At 32.8% G+C, this 23623-nt stretch overlaps 2 protein-coding genes across 4 annotated transcripts in view; both read left to right on the top strand.

The window, feature by feature from the left end:
- LOC136040116 (sodium- and chloride-dependent GABA transporter 1-like) overlaps nucleotides 1-12134 on the top strand; it is a 101089-nt gene extending 88955 nt beyond the window's left edge. For both annotated transcript variants that reach the window (XM_065724211.1, XM_065724212.1), the window contains exons 11-12: nucleotides 3260-3430; nucleotides 7109-12134. In XM_065724211.1, coding sequence (XP_065580283.1) covers nucleotides 3260-3430; nucleotides 7109-7231 — 294 coding nt within the window. In that variant the 3' untranslated portion in view covers nucleotides 7232-12134. The remainder of the gene's footprint in view (nucleotides 1-3259; nucleotides 3431-7108) is intronic.
- A 6022-nt stretch (nucleotides 12135-18156) lies between these two features.
- LOC136040115 (xylosyltransferase oxt-like) overlaps nucleotides 18157-23623 on the top strand; it is a 58068-nt gene continuing 52601 nt past the window's right edge. Inside the window, exon 1 of one of the 2 annotated variants that reach the window (XM_065724209.1) lies at nucleotides 18157-18431. In XM_065724209.1, the coding sequence (XP_065580281.1) occupies nucleotides 18180-18431 (252 nt within the window). In that variant the 5' untranslated portion in view covers nucleotides 18157-18179. The remainder of the gene's footprint in view (nucleotides 18432-23623) is intronic. The other variant, XM_065724210.1, reaches the window with a different exon arrangement.

Raw genomic sequence — 23623 nt, 5'->3', positions numbered from 1 at the left:
TACAGAAAGAAAGATAATTAAGAATGATCAGATTCGTTTCAGCAATCCCAAATATCAGTAAGACATATGATAGAGACAGCTTACTAAACTTTTTAACTGTAGCTAGAAAGCATAAAACATTCAGTAAAAAGCTCAATACAGAAAAAAGCTCCCAAGAAGCCTCAGCTTTGTTTCATAAATCCTTAATCTCTAGAAAGCATATAGTAAATATCAGAGCTGATTAACACATATCCGTTTAACTATAGCCAAAGAGTACAAAGCATGGATTAAACTGCACACTACAGAAAAAAAGTTCACCAAGAAACTTCTGTTTCGTTTCACCGCTCCTAAATTTCTAGAAAGCACGTAGTAAGAATGGCCAACTATAGCTGTTTAAACAGAGCTAGAGAGCATAAAGTATATCGTAAGCTTCTCACTACAGAAAAAGCTCACCAAAGAATGCCTAGTTTTGTTCCACCAATCTTAAATCTCTAGAAAGCCTATAGCATATAATTTAGTCGGCAAACTATACCGGTTTAACTATAGCTAGAAGGCGTACAGCATATAGTAAGAGACTTACTACTACATAAAGAAAGCTCACCGAGATAGTTCGGCTTTGTTTTACCAATCTAAATTCTCAAGAAAACATAAATCAGATAGTATGGACGGCTAATTACAGTCGTTTAACTATAGCTAGAAAGTATAAAGCAGGTTTTTCTTCTCAATCAATTGGACTATCTGTCTTGGCTTTTTCTACAATTAGCCATGACTTGATGCCCCACAACTGTTCCATTTTTAGTAAGTTGCCCATTATAGAAGAAAAACTACAAAGAAAACTCCGCTTTGTTTCATAAATCTTGAATTTCTAGAAAGCATATAGCATATATTATAGACGACTAACTATAGCCGTTTAAGTGTAGCTAGAAAGCATAAAGCAAATAATAAGCTGCTCATTACAAAAAGAAAGCTCACCAAGAAAGCCCTTCATGGACAATTCACTTTACCAATTATAAACCTCTGGTAAGACGAGTATGTAGACTTCTAGTTTTCCAAACTAATATTACTAGTTCGGGGAAAATTCTCTAAGAGCAATTTGCTTGTTTACGAAGAATAGGTAAATTCCAAATTCTCTTATTATAATAAAATTCAGTAGCTCTAAAACAACTTTTACTGAAAAGGATTTGATTTTCAGAAATAATTCAAATTTGAAAGAAATAAAATAAGAATTATTTAGAAATTGTGAAGAATTTGTGACTACTTAGTAATGCCTAAATTATTTATGCTTAAATATATAGTCATAAAAAAAAACAACAACACTAAAAGTCCCACTAATAGAAATGTTTCCCCGAACAATTTTCAAAATACTGTCATAATGCTATCCAGAAGTCTGTCCTTGGTATTTCAGTGTTATTAGCATTGCAATATTTTATTTGTATTACAGTGTATCAGTAGTCTATCAATGCAAAGTATGAGTGCTTTGATCAAGGGAAGAAAACAGAAAAACATACAATTTTTACCGTTATTTCCATAATGTCGAAATGGCTATTTTGAAAAGTACAAAAAAAAATTGAAAATAAAGCTGTGCCATAAATAATCAAAAATTCTAAAGGAACATACTTTGACATCTGCAGCAAATGGGAAATGTTTTAGACTGCTTGGTTAAGGCCTTAATTATTATCATTATTATTATTTCTATTTTAACATTTTTTTTGTTTAGTAATCTTGCACCTCTTCTAAAGTGTATATTGTACTTGTGATGTATAATGCGTTAGAGGAGATACAGAATTACTAAAAGTTATTTTTTAATTTTCAAAATTTCGTTGTTTTAGATGAAATAGAGGTAGGTAGATTTATTCATTACTTTATGTGTGAACAAACAATTCATAAGGCAATCTGAATAAGTCCACCTATACCTTTTTTCAAACGCCATCAAAAAGCTACTTCCAACTGTATGCTGATATACATATATTCTTCCAATTTTTTATTCCAGAAAGTGTTTATTATTGTGAAAAAGCATTACCGTTTAACCCTAAATAAATCTATTGGAAGTAAATGGTATTCTTAGAGTATTCTTAAGAATATCCTCAAAGTTATCTAATTGTTTCCGTTTCAGTTAAAGATAAGAAACGAATACTACTTCCAACTGTATGCTGATACACATATATTCTTCCAATTTTTTATTCCAGACAATGTTTATTATTGTGAAAAAGCATTACCGTCTAACCCTAAATAAAACTATTGGAAGTAAATGGTATTCTTAAAGTATTCTTAAGAATATCCTCAAAGTTATCTAATTGTTTCCATTTCAGTTAAAGATAAGAAACGAATACTACTTCCAACTGTATGCTGATATACATATATTCTTCCAATTTTTTATTCCAGACAGTGTTTATTATTGTGAAAAAGCATTACCGTTTAACCCTAAATAAATCTATTGGAAGTAAATGGTATTCTTAAAGTATTCTTAAGAATATCCTCAAAGTTATCTAATTGTTTCCATTTCAGTTAAAGATAAGAAACGAATATTTTAGACTAATGATATTTTTTTAATCCTAAAATTCCTGGCTTGAATTGTTAATATCGTTTACTAAACTGGGTGTCCTCTAAGGATCCCATTGTTTGTTCTGTGAGGCTGTTAAGAACATTTCAATCATAGTAGTACTCATAGAGAAAACAATAATAAACTAACAACTTTATGTTCAATAAATTCCAAATGGGGTTCTGCCAGGACTCCACGTTTTTTTTTTTTTTTTTTTTTTTTTTTTTTTTTTTTTTTTTTTTTTTTTTTTTTTTTTTTTTTTTTTTTTTTTTTTTTCTTGAAGAAACGCATTACAAGCAAAACAATGAAAAATCTTTGCTATCTCATTCTAGAGAAATATGGGAATAAAATTGGTTGATACAGCTATGGTAGAGTCACGAAATCACCCTCTCGGGTACTCAAGGAAATCTCTTGGTATGTTTGATGTTAGTGATCGTATTAACTATAACTACTTGATGCTAATTAATTAAATACATTTCTAGACCACACGGACTATACATGACCTAATACAAACAAAAAAAAATAATTAAATAGACAAGAAAAACGAGGTTAATGTCAGCAAGTGGACGGAAAAGCGAAAATGACAAAAGCAGGTATTTCGGCAAGGACTTCCGCCAAGCTGTCTTCAGTGCTCAAGAAATAAAAAGAAGAAACATTATCCTTATACTCGCACAAAGTTCACTGCTCTAACAGAAAAATCTCGCAATACTTTCAAGTTTTAATACGTGTCTACTATTTCAGGGAATATTTCTCTTCTACTGCATACAATACACTCCTGTAACATACGGAAAAGATTACAAGTATCCAGAGTGGGCTGAGGTATTAGGTCTCCTTATATCCTTCAGTTCTATGATATGGATTCCTTTATACGCCATATACTATTTACTTACTCAACCTGGAACTATTTTAGAGGTAAGAATTCATGTCTTTTTGTATAAATATTTTGATGGTATCCCTGATGAACAGAAAAGATACTGTTTTTTCTCTTTATTAGTATCATGCTTATTACTGTTATACTTCACATTGTCACTGTCAGACCTAATACCAGGGCAGCCACCCAGTATGGACAAAATCACCAGGTTTTAGCGATTTTTGGTTGATTTAGCGATTTCCTTCAATAATCTTGCGATTTATGTGCTGATTTAGTGATTTTTGTGTTTATTCAGTTTAAAAAATCACTAGACATAGTGATAAATCACTAGCAACCCTGCCTGTACTGCCATAACTCTTTTTCTCAATATGATACACATTGTCATACCGAAATATTGGGTCTAACACTTTAACACTTGTAAGAAGCTTTCCTTAATCTGTTTACTAATCTACTCATCAAAGATCAATCAGAAGGGTGATTCCAGCTATTACCAAGTACGGTGCGTTTGCAGTAACACGGCTTGCCACAGTCCGTTGGCAATTGCACGGCTTGAATTGTAAGCAGTTTAGATTGAACATGTTTATTTCTGCAAAGATAGATTGAAGTAAAGGTGATCAAACTGACTTTTGCGTTAATTGATGAAATTTCTAACTTATATTGTTAAACAAAACGAAATAAAATATGAAAAAACGGGCAAAGTACTCCAAATAGAACAGTAGAAAATAACGAAACCTCCTCTTACTAATAATAATAATAAGAGCCTGAACATTTTGGTTTCACGTCTGAAGTCCCTATCAGTGAAAAAACAAGCAAAAAAGAAAACAAATAAAAAACGGAAACCCAGTTCACATGCAATAGCTACAGAGGAAACAAAAGTAGTACAAATTAGGTTGTTTCGCTGTTATATCAAAATGCAACAAAGAACTAGCAGGGATACAGCTGGTTCTGAAACCGGGCAAAACGAAATAGTCTATTTATTTAAAAAAACAATACATGTTCCCTAGGAAAAGGCATATGTAGTTAAACACAGATCAATAAAACTTTATTGCATTTGATAAATTGCTTGAATCTTCATGCAGTTTATGCAATTTATTAATCACAACAAAGTTTTTATTTAACTGTATTTATTTATGGTTGATCTAATAGTATTTCTGATTCAAACTTTATTTTTTTTTCATACTTCATTATCAAACCAAAAATTAACTTTTGGTTATAATTGGTAATAATTGGTAATAAAATGTCCCTGCAATTACTTTGCACGATATTTGCTATTGCACAATGCACATTTTCATTTAGAAAATTATTAAGATTTGTTTTTTATCGTTAGTGTTTTTTTCCTTTTCTTTATTTTTTTTTTCTTCATTTGTTTTTTTTTAGTTGTAAAATAAGCTTTTGGACTTGAAGCCGAAATCTTTGGTCTTTAATTATCATTTGTAAAATGTTTCCAACTGTTCTATTTAGTTTATTCGGAAAAGGAAAGGCAGTTTGGTGTAGAAAATTATAGACCATATTGCATTTCATTTATATTTAAAATTGCCATTATTATGCATAAAATGTTTGTAATGTTTTCTTTAATTTTATCTAGAAATTGAGGTTTTCCTGGAATGGGAATTCTGAATTTAGGTTGAGCATGACTAAAAATGATAAATCTAAGGTTTCAAAAATAGTATGGCTTTTTTCTTAGCACTTACGTTAATTGAAAATGATGTTTTAATGATATAATGAGTTTGATGAAAATGAAGTTTCGTTTGAAAGAAAGTTTGCAATCAAAACTAAAAAATACAATGTCATAAAAAGCACGTGTTCAGAGATTTTAAATCAATCTGACACAGGGTTTTTATAAATAAATCTGACACAGGCTTGCCATACTTTTGATATTAACTGATATGGCATTAAAATGAAGTTGAAATCTAATATAGAATAAAACTTTTAATTAAGGAGCGATATTATTTTTTTCTGTTTCAATTAAAAATTCTATGTGTGAATATTTTTCATTACATTTTAGTTATAAATAGGAAAGCAGTGATCTATGAAAAATTCATAATTTATTATTCTTATAACTTAATTATTTTGGAATCGTAAGAAACAACTAACTAAGGTGTACTCAAGAAAAGTAATGGGTCAATAACTAAATTAGAAGAAAATATCTTGTTGTCTCATGGTTCTGTTAGAAATCAAATATTTATTTTGATACTTTCGTAATATAATTTCTCTCGGGTAATAAATTTGAATTTTTATAAGAGAATTTCTTTTTCAAAGGGCAAGCGAATCTGTATCTAAGAAGATCAATAGCAGTATTTAATTTCGTAACTATGGATAAGTTCTTCTTTTCAAATTAAGCTGTAAGATGACTTTCTTGAGTTGAATTGCGTGTCATATTTTTTAAGTATTTATATATTTTTATGTATCGTACAAAATTTTCGCAGTTTTTTAACCCTAGGAGGTTTCCATCCAGTCCCTCCCAGGTTTTCTCTTTAGAAAGTTTCCCCTCCAATCTTGGGTTTTTACTTTCTAATTGTGAATAAAAACATGCATTCCCAGGTTCTGTATTGATTATATTGATGATGAGTGTTTCCACTATCTTAACAAAAAAAAGTCATACCAATAAATACATTTCAGTAAAGATCCAGAAAATCGTTGCTCATGATCCCGGACTCCCCAAAAACACAACAACACACCAACAACACAAAATCTTTGGTGGATTTTTTTCCTGAAATTCGAGTAAATTGAAGTATAACCAATAAGTGTTTTGACAAATAGCCATACAAACACAACAACGTATATTACACCAAATACGCGAAATAAACACAGGTATTTAACCGCACATGAACATAAGCACACATCATAGACGGCAATATACAGCAGTCAGTGATTAAAAGCTGCCTAAGAGAGGCAGAAAAAAAAATGAGATATAAAATCTTAATTTTGAATTTATCCATTCAAGATAAAAACCCAACCGGTGTTTTGTTTTAACAGTTTTTTATTTTATCTTTCTTTTTAATTTGTGATTCTGAATACTAACATTTAATTTTAAAGTTTTAAATTTATTTTCTTTACTGTTTGTAGTTTGAAAAATTTTTCGAAAGGCTATGTTTCCCCGTCAACTTGCCTTTTTTTGGAAAGGATTTTTGTCTATGAGGGAACAGTTCGTAGGAACGATATGTAAGTAGGAAGCAATCCAACCCAAACAGTCCAAACAGATAAAAAGAGGAACAGCTTGTAAGACACCTCATGACTCGCATTTTTCACTCTTTTTAAGGGCTTAAAATTTCCCACGACAAAACTCCAATCTAAAATTCAACAGAGCCAAACCTAAAATCTTAGAAATTCAATCAGTAATTTTAAAGCGTGGTTATTTGTCTATAACTAATAGTATTTTCTTTGATTTATGAAAAAAAAGAACAGAAGTAAAATACTGAATTAAAGCACCTCCGCGCTTTGCTCAAAACAACAAGGTAGTGACCAAGACATATTTTCACTTGTGTCCGATGTAAACCAAGAGAGTGGAGGACATTCTTTACCATATTAATGGCTAAGTAGTCTAATTTTTGGGTTAAAATGGAATAGTTGTGGCCATCAAGCCATGGCTACTTGTAGAAAAGCCAAAAGCGATAGTCCAATTGCGTGAGAGGCAAACCTGGCATTAGTCCCCCCCCCCTTATTAGGATTGTATAAGTGTATTTTTTTTATCTCAACTTTAACGTCTTCCCTTATTGCAGAATCTTCAGAATGGTATTCTACCTCGTATTAAACATCGTGGTAAACCACCAAAAGCTGAGGCATCCCAGAACATCCCTCTTTCGGAATCAAAAGCTGTTTTTATATACCACGATGCAACATAACGTAGTACAAATATGTCTGTAGCGTATTTGCTAGTAGGTTAATGTACTTATTGTACTATATATTTGTATTAGATTTTGATGATAATTCGATAAGATTTTGACCAAAGTGAAAAAGAGGGGCTATTTTAGAAAAGTTACTATGGATAATAGTTTCAAACATGAAAACCATTCAGGTATACTTCGTATTTCGTCATTTTTCCTGTCCAAAAATTATACAGTAAACCAGAATCATATTTTGATTAGGAAAGCCTATCCGGTTTCTTATTTTAAATACGCTTAAGGGATGATACGATTGGATCAAGGAAATACGTCACGGTTGAAAACCAATAAAACTAAAGTTTGCTTTGCACAACAGGACCACAAGAAACTAGTCCTTCTTTTTCTCTTTGTTGTAACTTATCAATATAATTGTAATTTACTTTTGTAGAAATTAGTTATTCTTAGGTTTTATTATCAGTTTACGAGTTTTAAATGTAAAATGAAATATAATAATAGTTTTCAAAGATATTAAAGAATTTTGTGATACAAGATATTTTGTTTGGATTATTTCATTTTTGCGAGTTGTAGTTTTCCTTGAACTAGCAATACAATAGATGTATAAACAATATTTAAGTAAAACTCATTAAACTGCAAATATTACCTGTATAGCCTCTCGCTTTTGCTTTTTGACAACCAGGTTTTTGATTCACTTCAAATCTTCAGTTTGACAAAACAAAACTTTGCCTCCAAGACTCTTAAGGACGATTAGATTTTACTTAAAAAGTAATTTCCTTGAAAAAAAAATATTCTTAGAAAAAGGTAAAAAACAACTTCATCTTCCTAAAAATTATATCCAAGAACCAAAAAACCTGCATTACTGCAAGTACAGCGGCTCTAGCTTTCCATCAATTCCGAGAATCCTTTCCTGATTACCTTCTCATGATCTTCACTGAGATGGACAAATATCCAGAGCTACACCTTTGACTGTAATTTCTCTTATTGCTCTAATTTTTTTTATTATCAATCTGGACTCCAATGATTCTAGTTATCCTGAAAATAGATGTTGCTTTTTCTATTGAAGGATCAGCGAAGGCATTGTGAAGAATCAAAAAGTGTGTAGCTGAAAATTTAAATAAAGAAAATATAAATAATATTTTGTTTTAGATGGCTTTAAGATTCTCCTGTTGTAATCGTAGATGGTGTTAGTTGATCTTATTTTTTTGGTGGGAGAACTGACTAGTTTTGCTTATTGCCGATTTCAGATGTGCTTGAACCTGGTTGTCAAGTAAAATCAGATATTTTTGGAATATTATTTGAAAATTTATTTTCATGCATATAAGAACGGAAATATTTTTGCAATAACGTTGGTAGAATGTGATGTCTTTTTTCGGAAGAGACATTTTGACTGCCTCGAAATAGATATAGCATTCTATGAATGCCTGATTAGGCTACTTATAATTTCATTTTTGCAATATTTCGGCAATACTGTTAGTTGAATATGATGTCTTTTTTGGAAAAATACGATTTCAAACTCATAAGCCTCGTTCAATTTTTTGTCATGTTGAGAGAATAAATAGTCGTTCAGCTAGGATTTATTTTCAAAGGACGATTGTTTAAGGTGTTTCTACTAAGACTACGTTCACACAAATATCGCATTTGACTAATAAGCAAAAGTCTTAGTTTCACGCTAAGTCAAATGAGGAGTATTCAGAAACAAAAAGAAAGACCGGCAATGATTCTAAACAAAATAAATACTACTCACAGAGACACTAATTTACCTAAATGTCGGTAGGAGAAAGAAGGGGATTCTTTCTTTTTTAACAAACAAGCCAAAAAACCTGGGGGGATAGGGAATAAATAATACAATATAATATATCATAAATATATAAAAAAAGGGTATTTCGGGAAATTTACAGGGAGTTGGGAAAATTTAGAATTGAAAATTGAGCCATCTGGCATGACTCAATTGGCGTAACTGACTATTAAGCTTCTTTTTTTAAAGAAACGAATCAAGATATATTTATTTTAGGTGTAAAACCTAAGGGGATAGGGAATTTTTTTCTATAAATATATACAAAAAAGGGTATTTCAGGAAATTTAGAGGGAGTTGAGATAATTTAGGATTGAAAATTGACCCATCTGGCATGCCTCAATTGGCGCAACTGACTATTAAACTTTTTTTTTAAAGAAACTAATCAAGATATGTTTATTGTAGGTGTAAAATGAAGCAATTAAAAATGAACAGCTCCTTTAATTTTAGTTTTAAACAGATACATAAAGGATAGTCGTCAGTTAACACCGAGAAGTTTGGCAAAATTGAATGAAATTACAGAGTATGGTACATGGTTCAAAACTTTTTACCAGCTGGGATTTCAATATGTCTTTCTGTGTTGACAAAGTAGGCAGAAACAATTATGTAAAAGCTAACGTAGACAGTGGACTATTGAATTGAACGAGGCTTTGACTTAGCATTCTGATTTTGAAGTTGGAATAGATGTAAAATTCCATGAGTGCCAATTAGGTTACATTCAATTTTTGCTTTTAGTTTTGCTCAATAGCTGTGCTTTTTTTAAGTATGAATTAATTTATTGCCTTTTTAGGATTCGTGTTTATAAAGGACAAAAGGCTTTAAATGTAATGTTGTATCATTAGTGTGATATTTTATTTGTAGGGCCCCAGCTGACTTCTGAAATATTTAGTTTTTCTTGATCTCTCTTTTTAAAATGTATTTCAACTACTTTTTGTTTATTTTTCTGCTTGCAAAATCCTTAGAATATAATTACAAATCTAATAAGCAGTTTCCTTAACCTGAACATTTTGAAAGAAGGCTTTAACAACTTCGGTCTCTAATAAGGCAGTACAAAACTGCAGAGAAGACTTCAAATTTTTGGAAGAATTGACCTTGGCGTACATCGGTAGATTAATTTTGCGTTTCTGAAAAAAAACGTTCACGTTCACATATTCAGAGGATGCAATCGGAACTATAAATATTATTAATTCTAAACTTACCTTTTCTTAATAAAATGGTTGTTTATCCATACCTAAAGGGTATTGAGCTCCAAAACAATGTAAATTGGGAAAATCTGTTATCTCCTTAGCTTCCCAGATACGGTAATACGTTGCACCCAGTCCTACAATCCCCCCCCATAATTTTTTTTGGCAAAAAAGTGCTTTGATCCCTTTTTTCTGATGGGCAAACGGTAATCTTTCACTGAAACTTGAGATTCAGTTTTTTTTTACTTCCCTGTTTCTGATGATTCTGGCGCGCGTGCAGGGATATTTGGTACATATTTATTGAATTCTCCGTCATTTTTAAATGTTTTAGCTGTACAAACTTTTTTTCTATCCGGACAATATTAAGCTCTCTAAAAGTTCTGGTAGCATTTCATCGAAATCTGGAATCAGAAACCAGAACCACTGGACACTGGAAACTTTTAAAAATAAATTATATAACTTAAGTATATTCTAATTTTATTTAGATGGATCTGAATGTAAATTTAAAATTCTTTTTAGGGTTAATTTTAATAAAAGGTCTGAGATATCTCAATTTTCTGGTGGTGCTTAATTTAAAATTAAATCACAAATGAAATTCGCTTAAAATAAAATAATTTTAAGTGAATTAAAAATTCGAAATGAAATTCAAAACTAGTATTTATATTTTTCTGAAATTTCAATTAAATTTTTATTTCAACAAGAATTCCATTGAAAGAGCTAAGCTGTTTCAATGTTTTGAATGAAAGAATTTCAATTAAATTTTTATTTCAACAAGAATTCCATTAAAAGAGCTAAGCTGTTTCAATGTTCTGAATGAAAGAATTTCAATTAAACTTTTATTTCAACAAGAATTCCATTGAAAGAGCTAAGCTGTTTCAATGTTTTGAATGAAAGAATTTCAATTAAACTTTTATTTCAACAAGAATTCCATTGAAAGAGCTAAGCTGTTTCAATGTTTTGAATGAAATAATTTCAATTAAACTTTTATTTCAACAAGAATTCCATTGAAAGAGCTAAGCCGTCTCAATGTTTTGCTTGGGTTTAATTAAAACTGGGAATCATTTTCTAGAGTCACAGACTATATTCACTGAATGCAAATTAGATTTGAAATAAATTAGTTTCCTAAAAAGAATCATATTAGATCGTGCTATGGTTCAGTGCACCCAATAATGCTAATGTTGATCAGACACTGGCAAAAAAACAGTTATTTAAAATAACACCGCTGATAATTTTATATATCAACATAATATAATATTATGTGTATAATCAGAAAGTTTTCAGAAACTACTGCTAAGAAGGTTCTTATCTCTTCAAATTATTACCGGTGGAATGGCATCACCAAAAAAGCCAGAAGATCTGTTAGTTCTGCTGGCAGCAAAGTAGAGATACACTCTGCCCTCTTGGGTACACGATATTAATTTATCACAAAAAAAAAGTAATTTAATGATAGTTTTTCAGTTTTAGGGTCTTCAGTTTCGTGCCACTAGTAGGTTTATAAAATAAACCTCTTTCCATAATATCTCTCTAAAGATTACTGTTTTTGAACTTGATATTTAACGATTTTTACTCATTCTAATTTATATAATGCCAAGGGGTGACACTGATACAAAATTTTTTTCTAAGGTATTGATTATTGACTGTTCGTCTGAATATAAAAGTTTTTATGTTCTAATTGATAGGTATATTTTTTTGATATATCAAATACTGTAAAAACTTTCAATTGAGAGCTTTTTAATGTATCCTTTTTTATCCATCTCATTTTAAGGTCGTGCACATAATGGTTACGGAACTGTTACTCTGTTCTGACAAGATTTCTATTGTTTCAATCATAAGTTTTGATGAAAAGACCGCTTTAATTTTATTTTAAACCCTTTGTTGTACTGATGTATTACACTGCCATTTAAGGTGGAAATATAAGTATTGTTACAAATCATTTGTGAATTATAATAGGAATATGATTTTGGGTAGTGATTCTCAAACGAACCTTGAGAAGCAAAACAATCCCAAAAGAAAAAGGGTCATCAAAACAAAAACAGTCCCGCCCCCTGATCCCATCTCAATTCTAATCATACACGATAACGGTGATTTTCTAAGAATATTTTCTAAGAATAATAGTTTTTTCAAAATAATAAATTTGTAGGGTGATGCCTAATTTTTACCCCCTCCTCCAAGATTTTTTCTTGCACCCTCGTTCCTTCTTTTTTCTTAAGAATAAATTTGTCAATTATATCGATTATTGGCACCTTCGTCACATTGGCCTCGCCAAGATTTTGCTTATTGGCTCCCTTGTTACATTGGGCCTCCCCCAAAAATTTGATCTAGATCCACCCCTGCCTTGTACTAGGAAAAGTTGCATAAGTGTACATGGAGGCCGTTTCTCTTGAGAATACAATTCCATATTTTTCCTTAAAATTTGTACGATGGTGCTAGCTTTCTCATAACTAATTTTTTTAATCTAATTTTATATTCTCACTGTCTTTGGAGCTTTAAGGTTAAAACCATTTATGTTATTCCATAAATTAATTTTTAAAGCCATTTAAGAATAAGCCATAATAATATGATTAAATTTCTTAAGTCTACTTTTTTTCCCTAAGACACCATCAGCAACTTCACAAATTGTTTTTCTAAAATTACTCCAACCATCTTCCACATTCTCAAATTTTAAACTCACAAGTTTATTATACAACTGTTCCATGAAATATTCTCTCGGATTCTCATCCTGGAGTCTACCAGCATCATAACTTCCCGGGAGATAGTTACCCTTCCGAAATTTCAGCTTTAAATTAACCCTAGACAGTACTAGATGGTGATCTTGGCGTGTAACATCAATTTCAGCACTCCTATATACCCAAATATCTTGTATGGAGGCTTTGTGCAATCTTGGACCTATCTTGGTCACAACATGATTTTCAGCACTTGGCGATGCTCTTCTATCAACAAGAGTCGAAATCCTGCACAGACAGTCCCAAGTCTATTACCTCTGGCTCATTATATATTCATACCTACAAATATTATGCTGCTAAGAGGAGGCACCCCATAGCAGATAAATCAGCTAGGAAGAGATTTTTCAGGCCGAAAACTCCCGCCAAAACAAACCAAGCCCAAAAGAATCACCCATTAATCAGAATCCCGAGGGAATATTGTGTCGTTTACTAGGCTATAATTTCCTCGAGGGATGCCACTCCTCAAGATGGAATAGAGTTTACCACAAGGTTCCCAGTCTTACAGGTACCCCAAAAGGGTCGAGGCAGCCCTCTGCAGAGGCCATTGTTCATAGATCTGGATCTTACGCCCTGTCGCAGTTGTCCTCCTAAAGAGGATCCTCCCACGATGATGTTCTGCGTCACCATGCAATTTAACCCATTACTGGGAGAAGGGTTGTGACTCAAGGGACATGTGGACACGCCGGGTGGTCCTGTTGAGTGTACATTTGAGGGGTCTTCTTCCTTTTCCATCTGAATTTATAGCCCCGGGTGAGGGTACCCTAGTTTCTATTATGGGTCCCCAGGGACAAGGTCCCTCATTGATGCGTGCCTCCTATGGAGGTACCCTATATATCTGTATGAAGTTCCCCTAACTCCACCTGGGAACCTGGCTGAGTGGCCTAGGGGAGGCCCCTAAGGTGCAGCTGACTCATAAAGCTTTTTTTAAGATACAATTTTTTGGGGTAGATATGTTAAATTATATTTAGAAAAAGCTTAGGTGACGAATTCCTTTACATTATGTGCTGGCAAAATTACATGTGAAAGAATGGGTTGTTAAAAGTGACCAAATTGATTTGACAAATAACATACCCATGGAATTGGAACCTGACGGAAAAGATTATTACAAAAAAGACAATTTCAAGACTAGTATATCAATAAAATGAGACAACATAGATGCAGAAGAACTTTATAACGCACACGTGTATTTAAAATTTAGGTAGCTTTTCCTCGTATTTCGACAGTTTCGGTGGTACAAAAAGTATTTTCAAAATTTATTTTTTGAAATTTTGTGAATTTTATTGGCAAATTTTACAAAAAGGCACATAAAGAATTTAAAAGAATGAAACAATTTTATTATTGGTTTAGGTTCGGGAATTAAAGGACTTAATTAGAGGCTTAGCTTAAAAAATTCTCGGGATTGAGAATAAATCCGATCTCAAGGTTTATAATTCCACTCCTTTATTGATCAATATGCCTGTAAAGAGGGTAGACATTTATTAATTTTACTATAATAAATTTACCCAGCTCTCAGGACCCAAAATTTCAGGATAAAATAAAAGTTTCTCTCAAATTTGTATCCTAGAGTCTAAAATTGTTATAACTTCCCGGGAGGTGATCACCCTTCCATGATTTCAGCCTTAAATTAACCCTAGACACTGCTAGAAGGTAATCTTCATTTTTAACATCAATAGCAGCACCCAATTATACCCTAGTATCTTGTATTGATCCTGCCAGTCTTATTTGATTTTGTTCCAAAACATCAAGGTACCATCAGATACGGTATATCAGAAAATCATACTGCAATGGTTTTTAGCTACCATCTGCAAAAATCTGGAATTTTGTAATTTTTGTCAGAAGAAAGATGACTAATGCGTGTTTATTAGTTCTGTTGTTTTTTGTTGTTTGTTTTGCCAGTGTAATCGCATCGAACTGATGGTCATATAAGATCGGGAGAAGGCTTACTCAAACGAAAATTACAGTTCTATTTCCCTATTTTGTGACCTAGATGATGAGAGGGCAAGTAGATTTCCCCTCGCTCCCACACTCCTTTTTCCTAAAGTCATCCGATCAACATTTTATCTTGTGTAATTTTTTTTTTTTTATAGCCATTTCTTTGCTAGCCATTTGATAGCTGTGTAACATTATGAGACAGCTATTTTTATCAGTATAGTTGAAAGGTCAAGTAATCATTTCTCTGGGGACGACACGGCCCTGCAAGTCCCTGGGGAAAGGGTCGTAAGCTATGACACTCGTCCAGTGTTTACATATAGTATTTGTTATTGGGAGGCAAAAAGATATGGTGGTGGGCGGTTTGTCTATGGGAACGAGTTTTCTGCGGAAGATTTTCTAAGGGGAGGATTTTCCATGAGGGGGGAATTTTCTAGGGATGAACTTCCAAGAGGAAACTATACACGGGGGATTTAACAGAATTTCTATACGAAATTCATTTTATTTGAACTACTACCAATTTAATTTCCTATTTGAAGACATTCCGGGGTTATTATCCCGGTAAAATTTTCAAAGGGCTTAAAGTTGTCTAGGGATATTTTCGTGGGGGTGGTAATTTTACACAGGAGAAATTCTCAGTGGGGGAATTTTACATAGGAGAAGCCTTCCATTGAAATATTTGGTGGGGAGAATTTCCAGGAAAAATTTTCCACGGAGGTAGGATTTCTGGGATAATCTGAAAGACAATTAAAAATTAAAAGAAAAATAATTTTTGTCAAGTGAAAGTAGGTTAAAAACAATTTACCGGGCAGAATTGCCGCAAGAAATTTTTCTATAAGGAATGCTCAGCAGGGATAGAATTGTCTGGGAGAAGGGTGATTTTATACAGGATAATTTTTACAACAAAAAATTTTCATGGGTAGATTTTCCATAGAGAGAAAAGGTATAGCTTTCAGTATTATTTGAAAGCGATAAATTAAATAAAAAAAAAACTTATTTTGTCAACTATAAGTAAAGAGCAACATTAAAACAAAGAGAAATTACTCCGTGTATGAGGGTTGATTCCCCTTCTCAAAATCTGGCTCTTTACGATAATTTTAGCTTTTTGTCCCAATCATTTAAGAACAACTCTTGAAACGCAAGAGCCGTTAATTAGAGTCAGGAGATTTCTAAAATACAAACATAAATTTTGGTGCAAAGAGCGAGGTATTGAGGAGTGAATATCCCCCCATATACGAGAAGATTTCTGTTCTTTTACGTCTTAATATTGTTCCTTACTTTCAGTTGAAAAAATGATTTATTTTTTTTAAACACTGAACGGCTGAACCAATTCTCAGGGGAAAATATTGAGATGTTTCTGATTTGAATAGCCAAAAATAGTGAGTAGTTTATTTTTCTTTATCCTGAGCCAAATTAATTCCAAATCAGGGTTTTTGCAATGTTCATTCACGTAATGGAAGTTTATTTATTTATTAGATGATACGTAATTAAAATTTAAGTTAAAATGTAAAAAATACTCTTTATTTGTAAATTTTGTTATTCAGTTTTGATCCTAAGTCTGAACCCTAAAGTTCCTTTGGACTAAAAAAATGATCAGAAATATCGAAATCGATATATCGATTATTGCATATCAAAAGTATAAATATCGATATGTCGTTTAATTAAGATATCACCCAACATTAGCGTTCAGGTTTTCAAACCTATTCTGAATTTCAACTGAGTGCTATTGGTGGAATGCCACATTTTTTAGTTTCTGGGTGTCCAATTTTGGCTGGCGTCGTTCTAAAGACTGGGCTTTAAGACGCAGGTGTAAGTTCACAGCAACCAATCGATGGTCTGTATTCTCTATCTCAGCATAACAACATACTCTACAATTCTTAACTAATGAGCATCATCTTTGGATGACTATGAAATATATAATCAATTTTCTTCCCCGTTCACCCGTAATTACTACACGATGGTGGCTTACAGATATCCTTTTAGTGAAATTGGGTGTTTGTTTGTGCGTAGTGCACAGCTGGAAGATTCGGGTCCCATTTTTTTCAAAGAGTCAGGTGTAGCTGGTCCAACTATAGATTTAAAAGCTCCGCTGGGGCATTACAATGACCCACCAAGACCAAAACATCGTGAGGGGAAATTCAGTTTAAAGCAGATGTTAGAGCTGAGTAGAATTTGTCTCTTTCGTCCACTGTTGATACATTCGGTGGTGCGTAGCATATAATAATTGACATCCTCCCATGCTTGTGGTTGAAACAGGCAATGCGTAGTCTATCCGATATTGGGTTGGGGGATATGAGACATTTTTTCGCCTTCTTGTTTAGAAGCAGGCATACAAAGCTGCTTCTATTGGAAGTTTGGCCTGACTAAATCATACTGTGACCTGTATTGGAGATTTCTTCATTGCTTGATGCCGTCAGGTGTGCTTATGTACTTTCAATCCCACATTCCGAAATCTCAAGCCCTAGAAGGTCTTTGGATCCCGTGTTATTCATGCATTATAACATTGCAGGTGGCTATTCTCAGCTCACCTTGATCAACAAGGTTCAAAGGATTTCCGGGGGCGTGCCGAAGCTGTAATGAATTATACTAATAATATCCGAGGCTTGAATAACATTTATTTTTATTGCAATTACTTTCAGGAGGAGGGTCACAAGCCCAACCGTTGCTAAGCCTGGGCCCATGCCCATGAGGCTGGGGCAGCCTGGAGAGTTCAGCCCCTGAAACTGCCATCCCACGAAAAATTATCCGAGTTTAACATCCTTCTCGCCCCCCATACAAAAATACCACCCATCTCGAGAAACTTCTGCATTCATATCAATAAAAATATTTATATATATATGTATATATATATATATATATATATATATATATATATATATATATATATATATATATATATATATATATATATATATATATAAGCAATGGTCAAGCTCCATAGCTTGAAACCTATTCCTCAAAGGCTGGGAGGGGGGATAAAATTAAACCAAAAGAATTTTATATATTTGCTATCAGGAAAATATGCCCATTCTTTTGATGAACCTATTTTCTTATCAAACTTCTGTTTTTCAAATTTTGAATACTATTTGGCCGATTCTCTCCTTACTTTCAACTCCTTGCCAAGAACTTCTTGATAATATTAATATTTACATAACAGCTAAATAAGATTTGTAAGCGGGCTTACTTTAATCCTGACGAAACAGAGAAATCCTAAAAAACCGAAAAACAGGGAAATTTTCCAAAAACACTTAGCGCCACCTAGCGTTTTTTGATTAAGCTAAAATAGAGATGAACGATGGAAGCAAAATTTCAAATGGCTAGCAATGAAGCTTAGCCTGAAAAGTCTTTTAAGAAAATTTCTGAATTGGAGATTTGCCACAGTGTTTATAGTAACTTTTTTAGCTAGTCAGGGGCTTTTTGCTTATGTCTTAGTTTCTAAATATAGTTGTTCTGGTGAAAGTTGCTTTTCAAATGAAGGAAAGCAGAGACATTTATCTCCTGAGAGCCTTAGTAAAGTTCATGGAAGGACAGGAGAAGATAGTCATGGATTTATGCAAGAAGCTCCAAAAAATAAGGTATTTGATTTTATACTAAATTTGTCCTTTTTTCAATTGATACAACCTGCTATATCGTAAATATGCTACTCAATACATGTTTTAGGCCTAGGCAAACTCTCTTTAGAAAATACTTTTTTGTTAGTGCACCCCAGCTATGGCAACATGAAGAAAATTTGTTGGACAAATACTAGAATAGTAGAGAGGGAATACATTTAAGATAGAAGACAAAAAAATTACCTCCCAAGGAAAAGAAGTAGCCTACATGATTTGTGCATACAAACAAAAAATAATTACCTTCATTTACCTTAAATTTCAGCTTTGAGCAATATAAGGGTTTATTCAAGAATTAAAGGAATTACATTGAATCAGAGGGAAAAAACAGCTGCAAATTGCTGGTTGAAAATTTAAACTTTCAGTTCAGGATCAAAAACTGGTCGACTATTATTCAGGATATCAGGGACAATACATCTGCTGCAACATTCTTAGAGGCATATTGCCAGAAAAATATACAGTAAAATTCTAGTTAATTGACTTCTTGCTATCTTGGGAAGGGTTTAGGTTAGGAAAATGAAACTTTCAGGGATGGGTCTACAGGCTAAAGTATATCCTGGGAAGGTATTTTAAAAACAACATTTTACCTTAATTTTCAGTTACTAGTTGCTTTTTCTCTGCCTTCAGTTCTGAAAATGCAATTCCTGTTATTTGAGTACAATTTTGAGCCATATCCATGTTTTCTTTCAAAATTTGAAAATTCCTGAAAGATATTTGCATATCTTTAAAACCTTATAAAATGGAACTGAGCTAAGTTATGAAGCTGAAAACAATTTTGTTGTACTTCAATTAAGCAAAAGATCTATTTTGCAAGGTTTCACTTTTATAATACACATATTTTTAAAGGTCAGGGCCCTCTAGAGGGAGAAGGAGAGGAGTTAGTTGCTTCAAAATACCTTCCCAGGATATACTTTAGTCTGTAGATTCTTCTCTGAAAGTTTCATTTTCCTAACCTAAACCCTTTCTGAAATAGCAAGAAGTCAATTAACTGGAATTTTACCAAATTTACAGTTAGTCCTGACAACCTCAGCCAATTGTTCCTCAAACCTTCTCTTCAACTGCTTCATATTGTTGGTTTTCAGGTATGGCTGGTTACAAAAGTTTTCAAGAGTTGATAATTTTTGGAGGTTTTCTTTTGAGCTAATTACAACTTGGTCACTATTACCATCAGGTTCAGTTATTACATTCTTAATAAGAAGGTCAAGATTACTAAGAAGAACCAGATCAAGAGTGTTGAAAACTTCACCTTCCCTGAAACCAGTTAGTTGTGAAATTGTTTGACAGAGGGAATTATCAGAGAGGGTAGATAAAAAAAAGGAACATCTCTAATCCAAAACCAGATCCATCAATCCATTGGATTTCAGGAAGGTTAAAGACCCCCAGTAGGACAAGATCATGACCTTAACCACACTTGCCAGCAATAGGACAACCCTGTATTTGCCAGTCTGTAAAGATTGTGTGTTGGCTGATCAAATGAGTACCAAAATAATTACCAGGGCTTGTTGCACTGTTCCCTGTAAACTGATGATTTGAATGACTCAATACTGGCAGAAAAGACTATTTCCTGGTTTAACAATTTCCATAGGTTTACCACCTGATTAGAAAATAATTTGCTATGTAGCCTTGAGTTGGTATGCTTCTTGGAAAGTTTTTGATCATGTCCTCTTGTCCTTGAAGACACGTCTGGTTGAAAGACATTTGGGATAAGTTTTCTTGTGGCTGAGCAGCTTTAATACCATAATCAAATCCCCTCTTTTGGCAATTAGTCAGTAAGGGTAAATTTAGTTTTTCAAGCTGGGAGGCAAAGGGAATGTTATAGAAACCTTGCATGCTTTTAGTTGTTTGCCTCTGTACTGCTTCTAGAGTCTCTTGGTTAGATTTGTTTTTTCAGTTGGCAATGCACATGCCAAAACCTAGCTTAGGTCAAACTAATCTTTATAGATCTTTGAAATAACTAATGGTGAATGACTACTGAAAGTTCTTTTAAATATACCAAGAATCTGACTGGCCTTTGCTGCCATTGTCTGGGCAGGCAAACTGAACTTTAGCTGTTCATCAACTAATAGACCCAGATCATATTCAGCATAACTACTGACAATAGGTTGCCTTGTTTTGTCCATTGACTCAATTGAGTACTGGTCTTGAATGCTTCTACCAAAATGGATAACCTTGCACTTCTGGACTTTGAACTTCATCTTTTAAGTCCCTGTCCAGCAAGTAAAGAGTCCAAGTCTGCTTGAATGGTCTCTATTTTTCCTGAACTTACAACTGAACCAATTACTTTTGAATCATTTGCATAAAGACTTACTTTATTTTTGATGTTACAAGGTATATTATTAATGAAAATATTAGATACAGTTGGGCCCAGGACTGTGCCTTAAGGTACTTCACTTCTCACTTCCACAACATTTAATAGAAATGATTGTCTTATATCCCAAACACTTTAACTGCTCGTTTTCTATTACTAAGGAAAAGTATCACCCAGTCAACAGTTTCTGTATTTGGCAGAAATGTCACATCTTTGAGTCCTCAGCTGGGAAAGGGCTAGGGATAATTGACTAGTTGTAGCAAATGTCTTTTTTAGATCTTCTCTGGAAGTTTTCAAGGAATCATCCATGATTGAAGCTAGCTGTGCTATCATAGCCTGCTATGATACCAGGGGGAGGGCTAACTTTACAGGCTGGGCAAGACTATGTACATATAAGTGACAGCATCATTTTATTTAATAGTTTGTATTCACCAGGGGACAGGTCTCAGCATTCACCATGGACGCATTTCTCACAAATGTCACAATCTTTGTCTGAAGACCCCTCTTTCAGTTCAGTAGTACATTCTGTACATTTATCATGGTCTTTAACTGGGCTAATATGTTTGCGTTTGGCTTTGCTGGACATAATAAAACACTAATAAATAGATACCTCTGTGTAATAACTTCTGAGCTGTCACTAATTCAGAGACTTAGAATTATGTCAGATGCTTCTTAAAAATTCAAAAGATAAGGTTAATAACAAAGATTTCTAGCAAAAAGATCCAATCATTTTAATCTATTAGGCCTAGATAAGCTATTTAATTATCATGTAGGTTAGAGAAAGACTCCAGTGCTCATACAGTGCTTAATCTTGGACAATTATCATGAGTATGCTAAAGTATATCTTAAAAAATATGGATGAAACCTTAGTAATCTTGGACATGATGTAGCCTATTTAGCTATAGATGTGCTAGTTTGGATTGGCTAATGGTCAGGAATAGACTAGCTGGGCTTAGATGGCTACAATCTTAGAAAACTTTTCTTTTCAATGGGGGTTTATCTTTTCAGTGATTGGGTTTATCTGCACTTTAGATAAGCTTCTTTGTTTTAACTGTAAGGCATCCCTAGTCAAAAGGTCTAAAAAGGGTCTAGTAGGTCTAATCAACTGGCTGCTACTATTGCTACTACACACAATTCACTTTAGCACCAAGCAACCTGAGATTACCGCAGTAGTGCACACTTATCCTCCATCCCAATGTAGCTTCTCAAGAACAAGGAAAGAATTTTATTACATTTTACTAGTCTGCTGTTTGAGCTTATTTGAGAGCTGCTCAATTTGCTTTCTGTTTAATTATACAACTTCATATATACTTGAGATTATATATAGAAGGGTAAATCTGATAAATTTTTATCTCAATATGCTCCCACACTTGGCTTTCTTAGCTTAAATAATTATATAATCGAAAGGAAAAAATTATAAGCTTAAATCTTTATTTGATATTTGAGATCAACCTCATTTGAGATTGAAAATCTCAGTTTGTTGTTGTTTCTTTATACAACTTCACATATACTTGAGGTTATATGCAGATGGGTAAATTTGATAAATATTTATCTCAATATGCTCCTACATTGGGCTTTCTAAGCTTAAATAATTTTATGATTGAAATAAAAATATTATAAGCTTTAAATCTGCATTTGATATTTGAGATCAACCTCAGTTGAGATTGAACTTCTCAATTTGTTTTTTTTTTTTTTGTTAATTATAGGCTACAATTTCACATGTGCTTAAGATTATATAGAGACGGATAACTTCGATAAATTTTTATCTAAGTATGCTTCCACACCTTGCTTTCCTAAGCTTAAATCATTTTGTAACTGAAACAAAAATATTCTAAGCTTTAAATCTTCATTTGAGATATGAGATCAACCTCATTTGAGATTGAACTTCTCAATTTGCTTTTTGTTCAATTATACAACTTCACATATACTTGATGTTGTATAGAGATGGGTAACTTTGATATGCTCCCACACTTGGCTTTCTAAGCTTAAATAATTTTATAATCAAGACGAAAATATTCTAACTTTTAAATTTTCTCCCATCAGTCTTGCAAGTGTTAAGCTAATTATGATTTATGTGATTTATGTGTGTGCAAGCCTTAATAGAATTTGTCATGCTCAGCCACATTCATTGCTTAATTTTGGAGTTTATCTTCTGAATGAGTGAATTTACTGCAAAATATACATTGAAAAATGGAGAGATAAAATCTGCCAATGTTCAGATGTTTACAGGGTAGGTGAATTGTTGGTTAACCTGCCTCAAGGAATAGGTAAATCAACTAATATTCAAAAACTCCCTTGAAAAATTATTTGAATCCTATTTTCAAGCCATATCGAGAGGGGTAGGGGGGGGGGGTAGGGTGTTCGAGTTGTATCCTCATCCAAATATTTGTCCAATTCATAAAATAAAAAAAATGTATGGACTATAAACACATTTTTGATGCGTTTTTAAAGTTTTTTTTATACCCCCCACCTTTATATTTTATTCAAATCAGCTCAATGCCTATTATGATTTCCTGAAATATGAAGGTATTTTTATTCTTATTTCATTTTTCTTCCTTGTTTGATTTATTATTCTGTTATTATGGATGGTATAACATATTTTTAAGAAACAGCAAAAGTTTACTTGCTGTGGTGAGGGGTCATTAATTGGTAATATCAATATCCAATCTATTTATTTCCTTTAAGTAGCGGGCACAGTACTTAGCTATATTCGTGTGGATATGGATAAGTGATAATATCTTAAATTTGGATAAATCTAACTATGATTCTATCCTTGAAAGAGAATGGAAGAAGAGTTTTTCCTGCTGTCCACTAAGTTATAACAGCCAAGCTATTTTTTGAAGATAGTGTT

This window comes from Artemia franciscana, chromosome 20 (assembly GCF_032884065.1).
Source record: "Artemia franciscana chromosome 20, ASM3288406v1, whole genome shotgun sequence".
NCBI classification, from domain to species: domain Eukaryota; kingdom Metazoa; phylum Arthropoda; class Branchiopoda; order Anostraca; family Artemiidae; genus Artemia; species Artemia franciscana.
This window is presented reverse-complemented; position numbering and strand designations above follow the sequence as displayed.